This window comes from Bos javanicus, chromosome 11 (assembly GCF_032452875.1).
Source record: "Bos javanicus breed banteng chromosome 11, ARS-OSU_banteng_1.0, whole genome shotgun sequence".
In the NCBI taxonomy this organism is placed as follows: domain Eukaryota; kingdom Metazoa; phylum Chordata; class Mammalia; order Artiodactyla; family Bovidae; genus Bos; species Bos javanicus.
This window is the reverse complement of record NC_083878.1, coordinates 73,420,190-73,433,003: the sequence shown is the minus strand read 5'-3', so window position 1 is coordinate 73,433,003 and position 12,814 is coordinate 73,420,190. Positions and strand designations below refer to the sequence as shown.

Sequence of the window (12,814 nt, the reverse complement as noted above, 5' to 3'; positions counted from 1 at the left end):
ACCAAAGCACCAGCATCACCTGTGAACTTATTGCAAATGCAGAATCTCTGGCTACACTGCAGACCTACTGAATAATCATCTACATCATAATAAGCTTCCCAGATGATTCTTATACACACTAGTGTTTGAGCACTGATTTAAATGACTTGTCCAAGCTGACACAATAGGCTCAATAAATTAAACAACCAAAATCAGATCCAGATTGTTAAGGTTATTCCCAAGCTGCTAATAAAAATAGTCTTGGGACTTCCCTGGAGGTCCAATGATTAAGACCTTGGGCTCCCAATGCAGGGGATATGAGTTCAATTTCTGGTCGGGGAACTAAGATCCTGCATATTGCTCGGGAGATGCCAAAAAAAAAAATATATATATATATATATATACACACACATATAAATATATATATATGTATATATAGACCTATATTCCTCTTTACATCTTTCATAGGTGTTTAATGATATACATGAAAAGTGTTCATTATCTTTATCTTGTAATCCACCTTTTTGACATCTTCTTTCTCCTTCTCTCCCCTCTCCACCACTCTCACACACACACAAACACAATGTCAAAGAGAAAACCTTTCCAAAAATATCAATTTCGTGGGTACCATCCATTTAAACTTACAAAATTTGCCAGAACCACTCAAATTATATAGGAAACTATAAAATCAATAGCAATACATTAAAATTTTTATGTTACTCTTTAGAATAAGTCACTAACATCGTTAAGCACTTTATTTGAAACTGAATATGGCTAAACCAACTACTAAATAATTCAGACATCAGTGGGTTAAAGATTCAAGATGATGTGGGCCACCCCAAGCTATTGAAAGTCCATTCTAAATGCAGTATCAATGATGTTTGCTGCTAAACATCAGCAGCAAAAGAATTTTCAAATGACAAGTGTTTCACAACATAATTTTTACTAAAAGAGCAAATTACCGAGAAGATGCAGTAATTAATTAGGTTTACAGTGTCCCTTGATGTTCAGGACTCAGTACATGTGTTTTTACAATTAACCAATTTTAGTTTTGCCAAGCAAGGTCAGAAGTAAAATTACCACAGAAATATCCAAATGTAATTCAAAAGGGTCTTGGAAGGCAAATACCATGGTGTGTCTTGAAATAACTTTCTTTCACAAACAAGAGAGAGGTACTGAACCAGTTTTCCTGGCAAACAATACTTAATATAGTTGACTAATTTTACTCAAATTGTGCTCTCTTTAAAGTGACAACAGTGTCTTATCGCCAATAAAAAAGGTGAAAAACAACAACAAAGATTTAGCACTCATTTCTGCAGGTAGAAACATTTAAAAGAAAAGTCTCTGCCATCAAGAAGCACAGTCTTACTGATACATATGAACTGAATTTCTTCCTACTTGTTCATAACAAAATATGCATTTTATGTGGGGAATATACACCTTTACAGCTAAACATTTTTTTAAAGCACTCATTTATAATCTTTGAGAATGTTGTTCTTAATAGGACGTAAAACCTAGAAAAACACAAAAGGTAAAGATTGACAAATTTATTAATATATTAACATAAAAAAATGTCTGGGCAGAAAAAAAAAAAATGCATAAATCAGTCAAAGCCAAAATTGGGAAACAGATCTGTGACATGTATCACAAAGGGCCAGTTTTCTTCATCTACACTGCACTCTTAGAAACTAGAATATAAAAGACCAGGAAGCAAAAAAAAAAAAAAAAGAGTTTACTGAAAAATACACAGAAAGTCAATAAGCATAGAAAGTTATTCTATAACAGCCACTAAACAAACGTAGGTATTTAAGCTTAATTAATATTAAGTAAAATTCAAAATTCAGTTCCTTAGTCCCACTAGTCACATTTGAAGTGCTGAATGGCCACACGTGACTAGTAGCTAGTGTACTGGACAGCACAGATACAGATCATTTCCATCAAGTTCTACTGAACAAAACAACTAAAGAAATGCTCTGTTAATGTACCAAAATGGCAAAGACAACAGATCCAGCAGGGCGTGGCAACCCAATTCAGTATTCTTGCCTGAAGAATCTCCATGGACAGAGGAGCCTAGAGGGCTACATCCATGGGGTCGCAAAGAGTCAGACACAACTGAGTGACTAAGCACGTTAATTTCAGTTTGGTAACTAAATTATTTTCAATATTTGCATATGCATTTAATTCCTATTTTCAGTATAGTGACTCATCCAAGACTCTCTACATACTGCCGTTCTACTTTTTTAAAAATAATGAGTCTAGGACTTCCCTGGTGATACAGTGGGTAAGAATTCGCCTGCCAATGCAGGGGACGTGGGTTCAATCCTTGATCCAAGAAAATTCCACATGCCAAGGAGCAACTAAGCCTATGCGCCACAACTACTGAGCCCGCACTTTAGAGCAGGAGAGCCGAAACTAACGCGCCCATGTGCTGCGACTACTGAAGCCCGTGTGCCTGGAGCCTGTGCTCCGCAAGGAGAAAAACCACCGAACAAAAAGTAGCTCCTGCTCTCCGCAACCTGAGAAAGCCTACAGGCAGCAAGGAAAAGGCCCTCCACACAACCAAATATAAATGAATGAATGAATGAGTTATTTTTTAAAAGAGCCTATATAACTGTAATAGAAAACTAACACTATTGTTTTTAAGTCTTATCTAAAGAATTCGAAACTTAAGTACGCTCAAAAACCTTTTAAAAACATGATAAATCAAACTGTACTAAAAGTACTAAATCGCGCAATACTACAACACTATAAACTATGAGGATGGCCTCTATGAGATATGGAAAGAAAGAAAACAGAACTGGTGGAGCATTCCAAGTCTTCTGGCTTCCCAGGTGGCCCTAATGGTAAAGAACCCGCCTGCCAATGCAGGACTCATAAAAGATGCAGCTTAGATCCCTGGGTCAGGAAGAACCCCTGGAGGAGGGCATGGCAACACACTCCAGTATTCTTGCCCGGGGAATCCCATGGACAGAGCAGTCCATAGGGTCACAAAGAGTAGGACATGACTGTAACGACTTAGTATGCATGCATATATTAATAAAAAGGATAAAGACAGCAGACAAACCTTACTTATCAGGTTCCTGTAGTTCTATCTTCCACACAACTGGCCTCCTTCCAGATAGCTTTTGTAGTGAAAACATAATGCCCTTTCACTGACAGCAAAATTGCACAGTCTTTTAAAAGTAGATAGATTTTGTGGATGAGGAACGAGTAAGGACTTCTGCAAATTTGACATCATTTTCTCAGTTCCTGTCATAATTCTAGGAGATGCAGCAGCAGCACTTTCCACAGGAATTTTTAACTTATATGTTCAAAAAAGATTTTTTTCCTTCCTTTTTCCTTAGTTTGTGGCCTTTCAAGACAGGAACATGAGAAGAGGAGAGAAGGAAGGATGAACTGAAAATAATAATACAAAATATAAGGGCAAAATACAAGGGAACTTTACTTCGGTATTAAAGCAAAAATGAAGATCTCTCAAGCAAAGAATGCCCTAGCACAAACAGACCTGCAGATGGAAATCTCATAAACGTATCTAATATCTTATAATTTTATGTCAATTATACCTCAAAAAAAACTGGTTAATTTTGAAAAGTATGGGTTAGAGCAGTTTCTCAGTTTTTCACCCATGCTCTTCACAATCTTTCTCATTCTATTTTTAACATATTCCAGGAAGATTTTGTCCAGTTTTACCTTCTATAAAACAATATTACAAAAACAATATATTTCTTTAGTATGGTTTTCCAAGATGCACACTCTCCTGGAGATTCTAACATTTACAAGTACAAACGTAAGACAAACACAGACATAAAAAGACTCTGGCCAACCAATACAGGTCCAAGGAGATATCCCCAGGCCTGGCCATACTCCTAGCAGAAGATAATTACTTATGGTCAAGATTAAGAGAACTGAAACTTTTTAAGTTAATACATCTGTTTTTTCTAAAGTATATTTTAAGACTTTTTTCTTTCTAATCATTACATGTACTTTATCATTTTACTTTTAAGTAATTCTTTTCTATTTTCAATACTTCCTACAGAAAGGTAATTAGCTTATGAGAGTTATTCCTTTAATACAAATTTTCTTCCACTCTATTCCCTAAAGTTAAGTAACTTTAGGCGAGTGTGGTAAGTCGCTTCAGTCGTATCTGACTCTTTGCAACCCTATGGACTGCAGCCCACCAGGCTCTTCTGTCCATGGGGATTCTCCAGGCAAGAATACTGGAGTGTGTTGCCATAACCTCCTCCAGGGGATCTTCCCACCCCAGGGCTAGAACCTGTGGCTCCTGTACTGCAGGCAGATTCTTTACCACTGAGCCACCAGGGAAGCCCAAATGACTTTAGGTAAATAACATAAATTTTAAAACCTATGTACCTTCCAAACAGTATTAACCACTAAGTGAAGTCTAGATACAAAAAAAAACACTTTTCCTTCTGTCTAGACATCACATGCTAAAGATCTACACTCGCCTGCTATTCTCCTCACCTCTAACACCCATCCTTCACTTACACTCTGACCACTTCACTCCTCAAAGATAACCTAATGCAGTCTCTAAGGTCTGCTGCTCTCTTTCACCTACAATCACAACAAACTTGTCCAAAAAAGACATTTTTCCCTTTTGATGTGTCCCCAGCCGTGGTGGGTGACAAGGGAAAACGTCAAAAAAAAAAAAAAAGTATCACCGAAATTATACTCTTTTGAAAGTTCTATTTTGTAAAAACAGCTAAATTCCTCAGGGATGTCACCTAATGTGTACATGATACAATGCTTTGTTTTGCTTAAAAAAAAAAAAAAAAATGAGCGGAACTTCGAACACAGTTCTAAAGTCAATGTAAAGATTTTCAGTATCTCTGGCTTACTACAAATTTTTCTGTTTTAATTGCACCAAATACTATCCTGCAGGTCTCTCATCCAAATCACATCATCACCACTATCACTGCTACCTTTAAAATTTAAAACACGTAATGGGAGTTCCCCGTGGCCTAGGGGTTAGTATTCCAGTCTTGCCATGGCCTGGGTTCTGCCATGGCCTAGGTTCAGTCCCTGGTAGGGGAACTGAGATCCTGCAAGCCACAGGGTGCAGCCAATAAATAAATAAATTTAAAATGTAATAGGGTTAACTAAATACTTGAATAATGCTTTTTATACCTAGTGTATTTATGAGACAAATATAAGATCAGTAGGGACACAATCCAGTGTTGTGAATGAGCATTCAAGTTCAACTGAATCTTAATTCCATTATTTCTCTGTGGGATGTCTTCAGTTATTGGAACTCATCTATTCTCTACATTTAAGCAGACTTTGGCATAATCTCATAATTATATAATAATTATGAATCACATTATTTTTCCTTTTTCAGGTTGTTCACAGCAATCCTGTATCAATTTGTGTAGCTCTCTCACATACACACAAAACCCCAAATCACAAACATATGTGATATAAATACATATATACGTGAGTAATTTTATCTATTGCTCTATTATTGGTCAGGAACACAACCCCATTTTAATAACGTTCTCTAAAACAGGATAGCTCTACAATGTAGGTACCAAGAACATAATAAAATATGAAGTAGACATTGCCTATACTCAATGAATAATTTTAATATATCCTTTCTGAAACTCTGTTCATAGAACATTTGGCCTTAATGCCTACGAGGTAAGTTTAAGACTTGCTTCTCCTGGTTCTCTTAATCTTATAAAATATACAGTTTCCTAATTTAGGTCAAAGTTATCTCTGTCAAACCACTAACTTTCTGATCTCATTACTCTGCATCTGAAAATATTAAAGATTTACTTTTGTTTATTCTTCTCACATTTACTTCTACCTATTTCTCCTGTAAACAGAAACCTTTGACCACTGAGGTTTAAATACTTTATAGATGATAAAAAAGAGTAGAGTGTTTTCTAGATTTTGGATACTAGAAAAAAGAAGTTTTCGTGTTACCATTCTCTTTCTAAAATTCATTTTTATTTAGTCTGAGCTCTTATATATTTGCCAGAATCAAATAAAAATACCAAACCACTAATACACCAATCGCTTCAGGAACTCACTCAAAGATCTACTGATTAGCTCTAGTCTTTACATCTTCTAAATATTACTTGCACATAACTAGCTAAGGCTTGAAATGTTTGTTATAAATGAGCAAACATAATTATTTACTATAGGAAAATAGACTGTAGATGCAAATTTTTCCTGTCACAATCTCCCAAAGATTAGACTGTTTTATCCAAAGAGATAATTCATAAAGTACTCATGAAATTCTAGAGACTTAAAATTAATTAACACAATGAAGACTGGGATCTGGTTACTTATGAATAAAATTTACTATCCTTCTTTAAAAGAGGTCTTGAGGTAGTGTTGATCAAGTAGAACAATTCCTCCTTCACTCCTTTTGTGAAGGAGGAATTTCCCCACCACCCAACAAAATTATTTCTAGAGTTTTTTCTTTGGAGGGAAACGACCAGCAATTACAGTTATGAAGGTACACTGTAAATGAAAGCACTCAACAAATAAAATGTGCTTTTATTTATTCACTAACTTTTACACATTTCCTACTAACCCAGACAAACAAGTTTAAGATTCATGAATCCTCTAAAACATACCATTTACAAAACAAATGCACAAGATTTACAAAGCAAATGTGCAAGAATGAATAAACAAAAATACCCAGATTTGGGGAAATAAAAAAGACGGGGCGGTAATATATCAAATGTTAACAGAGCTTGGTTAAATGCATGACTTATTTCCTTCTTTATACTAAAATACTATAATTTCCCTAACTTTCCCACAGTGAACATTTGTTACTTCAGAAAACTCCCCTTTAAAAAATAAAACATACAACACACTATAAAGAGGGGCTTCATTCAGAGGGGCTCTCCAGGTTGTACAAGTATTACTGTCATGATTCACCATTAAAAATAATGCTTCCATCCTTCTCGCCTCCCAACACTAAAACGCTGCTGTCTCACGTCCTATTACTTTTCTGCTGCACCCTCAGAAGATGGAATGAACCTGACTTTCTCCAAACCTTTCATTTCTAAATATATATACATGGACGCTTTTAACTTTTTCATAAAAAAACATAAAAGTTCTCACTCATCCTCAATACTCTGTTTTTTAAACCTACTTCTAAATTTCGTTAAGATAAATTTAGAAGGAAAAAAAGGATGGTTTTATCCACTAATCACAACTTCGTGAGGCCATCACCACTTTAGCTACGGAAAAATCAAGGCCGGGTAAAACTACAGGTCCCACCATGCATTGCTGCCTTGTTCAGAGTAGGTCTCTACGGAAACAGGAAAAAAAAAAAAATTCTACAAGTCCCACCTGTTACTTCGTTTCTAAACACCTCCTGCACTTTCGGCTCCAACAGCAAACATAAAACAAGAGCCTCGTGACCTCCGGCCGGATCCAGGAGCCCAGACAAGCAGGGGCCCCGGAGTCGAGCGGTGTGCCTGCTACAGCGGGTCAATTCTACCCAGTTCCACCGCTCCCCTCTTCTTTCTGGGGCTGGGTGCATGCACAAGCCTTCTCCTATCCGCATCCAATGGGGGCTCCTCAGCCGCACAAGGGAGAAGAACCGGTTACTGTGCAAGCACAACAGACTTCCCCATGCTGGGGCAGGGGCTACCACAGAGTGGGGGTGAGAGCGCAGTGACTCCAACAGGCAGCTTCAAAACACCATAGAGGAACCACCGCAGACGCGGGGAGAAGCCACAGCCCTGCGGCGACCCTCTTCCGCTAGGCGCCTCCATTCCCACAGGGACCACAAGCCCGACACAAACCGCCGCCCTCGCCGCGCGGTTTTGTGCCCCCCTTAGCCGGGTCGCAGTGCCACTGACCTCCCTTCCCCTGCGACCGAGGGAGGGCGGCGAGGGAACGAAATCCTCCCAGCCTTCCCGTCCGCTCCCTCCGCCTTACCGTCTTGGCGGCCTCCGCCCAGGTCCTGCCCTTCTTCCTACGGCCCTTTTCCCTCATGTCGGGTCTTGAACTGACTGGGAGGCTCCCGTGTCCGGGCTCCGGCCGCCCTCCCTGCCTGCTCTGCTCTGCGCTGTTCTTCCCGCGGTGCCGGGAAAGGTGGGAGAAAGGGGAAGTCAGGCCGGAGGAGCACCGGAGCAGAGGAAGCGACGGGGGTGGTGCGCTGGGGGCGGTCTATGGGGCGGCCGGTCCTCCTGCTGCCGTTACCACTGCTACCGCCGCTGCCATATTGGGTCCTTACTGTACAGGCAGCCGCTACGGTCATGTGACCGCTCCCGCGCGGCCGTCACTACTGTACGCAGCCGGCCGCGCGAACGAGCGTGTGCGCGCCCCCGCCTCCCGCGCGGGGCCACAGGGAGAGCGAGCCGGCCGGCCGCGGTGTCTGGCCACTCCCCCGTCCTTCCGTTCTCAGCCTCTCCTCCAGAGCATGCGCAATGGGGAGGTCCGACGCTACGTTGCGTCTGGCGTCCTTCGCTCAAGCCTATAGCGAAAACCTGCCTGCGGAAGCGGAACTTGATCCGTCCGGGAAGGTTTATTGGGCGGTTTCTGACCGCGTGCGGGGCGCGGTGGTGTCCGTAGAGCCTGGGAAGAGTTAGGCTCTTCCCTTTGGGGGTGACTCTCTCAGCTGTCATTTTCGATAAGCCTGTAACTTGCCTTTTCTGTTTGTCCATGTTAATTTTTTTAAAGGTTATCTTTTTGAAAATTTGCCACAGTTCTCATCTACTTATTTGCCGCACTTGATAGATGAGGCAATCTGAGATTGAGTGATGCCACACTAGAATGAGGTGAAGCCAAAAATCAAATCACAAACTCAAGAGTCCTTTCCGTCACCTCAGAATGCCTCTCAGTCTTAGGTAACCTTTATTTTCAGGCCACCAATAACTACATTCATGCTTTTTCATGTGAATGTCTCATCAAGGACACAAATGGTGTCTTTTTTATCTTGGTGAGCTCATTGCCTGGCTCAGTGCCTGTACATATCAGGCGCCCAGTAAATATTTGCTGAATGATTCAGCTGGATCTGTGGTCAGAAACCATTATTTGTAGTGACCATAACGACCTCCTGAAAGATCCAGAATGTGGCATCTTCCGTCGCATTGTTCATGTCTATATACTTTGCAAAGTAAATAGAATGTATAGTAATGCCTAGTAATCTCCCAAACCCACCTGCTTCCAGAACCTGCTTCTGATCTACTAAATTGGAAAAGACTCTGACGCTGGGAGGGATTAGGGGCAGGAGGAGAAGGGGACGACAGAGGATGAGATGGCTGGATGGCATCACTGACTCGATGGACGTGAGTCTGGGTGAACTCCGGGAGTAGGTGATGGACAGGGAGGCCTGGCATGCTGCGATTCATGGGGTCGCAAAGAGTCGGACACGACTGAGCGACTGAACTGAACTGAAACTTACTATATTCTAAAATAGGACTGAGGGACTTCGCTGGTGGTCCACTGGCTAAGACTCCACTCCCAATGCAGCAGACCAGGGTTCGATTCTTGGTTGGGAACTAGATCCCACATGCCACAACTAAAGATGTAGTGCAGCTACGTAAATATTTTTTAAAAATAAAATAGGACTGAGAGTTGGGCTGACTCTTCGGAGAAAACATAGCTGAGAACAGTCCTTATCTTGGAGTCCAGAATAGATTTCAGAAGTATGTGGCCCCCTGAAATTATGAAAAATATTTTGTGTGTATTAGCTGTGCATTTTCTGAGAAAAGAATTTATAACCTTTCCTCAGTTTTTAAAAGGGATCAGGGGATTTACCAGGTACTACTACTACTACTACTACTACTACTAAGTCGCTTCAGTCGTGTCCGACTCTGTGCGACCCCAGAGACGGCAGCCCACCAGGCTCCCCCGTCCCTGGGATTCTCCAGGCAAGAACACTGGAGCGGGTTGCCATTTCCTTCTCCAATGCATGAAAGTGAAAAGTGAAAGCGAAGTCGCTCAGTCGTGTCCGACCCTCAGCGACCCCATGGACTGCAGCCTTCCAGGCTCCTCCGTCCATGGGATCCTCCAGGCAAGAGTACCGGAGTGGGGTGCCATTGTGGTAAAGACTTGGTGCTCCCAATGCAGCAATCATGAGTTTGATCCCTGTTCAGGGAATTAAGATCCTGGTTGGTGGGAGGTACAGCCAAAAGAAATAAAAGGAGTCTGTTACACACTAGCAGACAAAGTCTTAATAGGGAGTATGAGAGGCCATCTAGATACTTCGTTATTTTTCTACTTCAGTCATTGAGCAAACAACCCCATAGCAGCAACTGGTAAGAAATATATCTTCACAAATTCCTGTAATAACTCATAACACTCTCTGTAACACTCTAGGTATGTACCATGTCACTCTAAAGCCTAGGTCAGTTCAAGAAGCCTATCTCCATTCCCAGTTGTTGACTGGGATTTGCCATCTAGCCCAAATTTTAAGATTTTTTTTTTTCTATTTCTGTGAAAAATGCCATTGAAATTGTGATACAGATTACATAGACTTTGTAGATCACTATGTGCAGTATGGACATTTTAACAGCATTAATCCTTCCAACCATAAGCGTAGAATATCTCCTTTTATTTGTGTTTTCTTCAGTTTCTTTCATCAATGTCTTACAGGGTATAGATCTTTTACCTCCTTGGTTAAATTTATTCCTAAGTATTTCATTCTTTTTGATGCTATTGTCAATGGGATTGTTTTCTTAATTTCTCTTTCTGATAGTTTGTTGTTAGTGTATTACAATACAACAGGGGGATTCCCTGGTCGTCCTATGGTTGGGATGTGGGCTTTCACTGCCATGGACTTGGGTTTGATCCCTGGTTGGGGAGCTAATATCCCACAAGCCACATGGTATGGCAAAAAAAAAAACCCCAAAAACAAAAGTTAATGCAACAGATGTTTGTATTGATTTTGTACCCTGCAACTTTACTGAATTTGTTTATTTGTTTTAATAGTTTTTGGTGGAGTCTTTAGGATTTTCAATTAACATATATAAAATCCTGTCATCTGCAAACAGTGACTGTTTTGTCTCTGCCTTTGTAATTTAGATGTCTTCATGTCTTTTTCTTCCTAATTTCTCTGGCTAGGACTTCAATACCATGTTGAATAAAAATGCCAAGAGTGGCATCCTTGTCTTGTTCCTATTCTTAGAAGAAAAGCATTCAGCTTTCCTCCATTGAGAATGATAGCTGTGGGCTTATCAAATATGGCCTTTATTTTGTTGGGGTACATTCCCTGTATACCAATTTATTGACAATTTTTATCTTAAAAAGGATGTTGAATTTTTTCCAGTGCTTTTCTGTACCTATTGAAATGATCATATGTTTTTATCCTTCGTTTTGTTAAATGTGTTGTAGTGTAACAATGATTTGTGGATATTGAACCACCCTTGCATCCCTAGAATAAATCCCACTTGATCATGGTATATGATCCTTGTAATATACCATGAAATTAGTTTACTAATATGTTGTTGAGGATTTTTGCATGGGTGTTCCTCAGAGATACTGGTCTCTAATTTTCTTTTGTTGTCGTGTCCTTGTCTGGTTTAGGTTGGCCTCGTATAATGATTTTGGAAGAGTTCCCTCCTCTTCCATTTGCTGTAAAAGCTTGAGAAGGCTTGGTATTAATTCTTCCTTAAATGTTTGGTAGAATTCACCATGAAGGCATCTGGTCCTGGACATTTCTTTTTTTTTTTTTTTTTTGTCCTCTGAGGCATTTTATTTGTATGTATTACATCCCTAGAAAAAGAATCCAAGGATTTTCCCTCCTGTATGTTTTCGTCTTGCTTCTTCATGGTCCATGATGCCAGCTGAGGTTGTCAGTATAATGAAACCAAACTGACGGGATGGGAGCAGGTTATTCTGCCATTTTTCTAGATCTTTGAGTTGCACATCAAATCTAGGGCTGATCACTCCACACTTATTTAGCCTGCCTGTAAGGTTCACAACAATTTTCCCAGCCCTGTGATCATCAATGATTTCAAATTCGCCAATGTAACCATGCTTCATCATTACTGTTAGAAACCTGACGATGACTTTGGAGCGTGGCCTAATAAGGACCTGGCGTTTGCCTCTCTTTTCGGCATTGTTGATACTCTTGAGAGCATCGGCCAGGACATTCATGCGCACCATTCTGGCGGCAGGGAAAGATGGCGGAAAGAGCTGGACATTTCTTTGTTGGGAGGTTTTTGACTACTGATTCAATCTCCTTACTAGTAGTAAGTCTATTCAGATTTCTATCTCTTCATGATTCAGTCTTGGTAGGCTATCTGTTTCTAGGAATTTATTCATTTCTTCTAGGATGTCCAAAATGTTGGCATATAATTATTCATGTTGTTCAGTCACTCAGTAGTGTCTGACTCTTTGCATCCCCATGAACTGCAGCACACCAGGCTTCCCTGTCCTTCACCATCTGCTGGAGCTTGCTCAAACTCATGTCCATTGAGTAGGTGTTGCCATCCAACCATCTTGTCCCCTGTCGTCCCCTTCTCCTCCTGCCTTCAGTCTTCCCCAGCATCAGGGTCTTTTCTAATGAGTCGGCTCTTTGCATCAGGTGGCCAAAGTATAGGAGCTTTAGCTTCAGCATCAGCCCTTCCAATGATCCTCAGGATTGATTAATTATTCATAGTTGTCTCATGATTCATTATATTTCTGTAGTATCAGTTGTAATGTCTCCTCTTTGATTTATAACTTTATTTGAGTCCTCTTTCTTTTTTCTTGGTTAGTCTAGCTAAAGGTTTGTGTATTTTGTTTATCTTCTTAAAACACTGTTCTTCGTTTCATTGGTCTTTTCTACTGTCTGCTAAGTCTCTATTTCATTCATTTCTACTCTGATCTCTGTTATTTTCTTCTTTCTACTAACTTTGAGCTTAGT

General features: G+C 40.2%; 2 protein-coding genes across 4 annotated transcripts in view; both read right to left on the bottom strand.

Annotated features, from left to right (window-relative positions):
- ASXL2 (ASXL transcriptional regulator 2) overlaps nt 1–8,331 on the bottom strand; it is a 113,429-nt gene extending 105,098 nt beyond the window's left edge. The window contains exon 1 of one of the 3 annotated variants that reach the window (XM_061433091.1): nt 7,900–8,331. In XM_061433091.1, the coding sequence (XP_061289075.1) occupies nt 7,900–7,956 (57 nt within the window). In that variant the 5' untranslated portion in view covers nt 7,957–8,331. The remainder of the gene's footprint in view (nt 1–7,899) is intronic. The other 2 variants (XM_061433086.1, XM_061433087.1) reach the window with 2 other exon arrangements.
- A 3,290-nt stretch (nt 8,332–11,621) lies between these two features.
- On the bottom strand, nt 11,622–12,112 carry LOC133257339 (small ribosomal subunit protein uS8-like). Its single transcript, XM_061433092.1, has one exon. The coding sequence runs from the start codon at nt 12,070–12,072 to the stop codon at nt 11,680–11,682; it is 393 nt and encodes a 130-aa protein (XP_061289076.1). The 5' UTR covers nt 12,073–12,112; the 3' UTR covers nt 11,622–11,679.
- Between the last annotated feature and the right edge of the window lie 702 nt (nt 12,113–12,814).

Coding starts and splice junctions, on each gene's coding strand:
- LOC133257339 (XM_061433092.1), bottom strand. CDS start 12,072: ATGGTGCGCATGAATGTCCTGGCCGATGCTCTCAAGAGTATCAACAAT.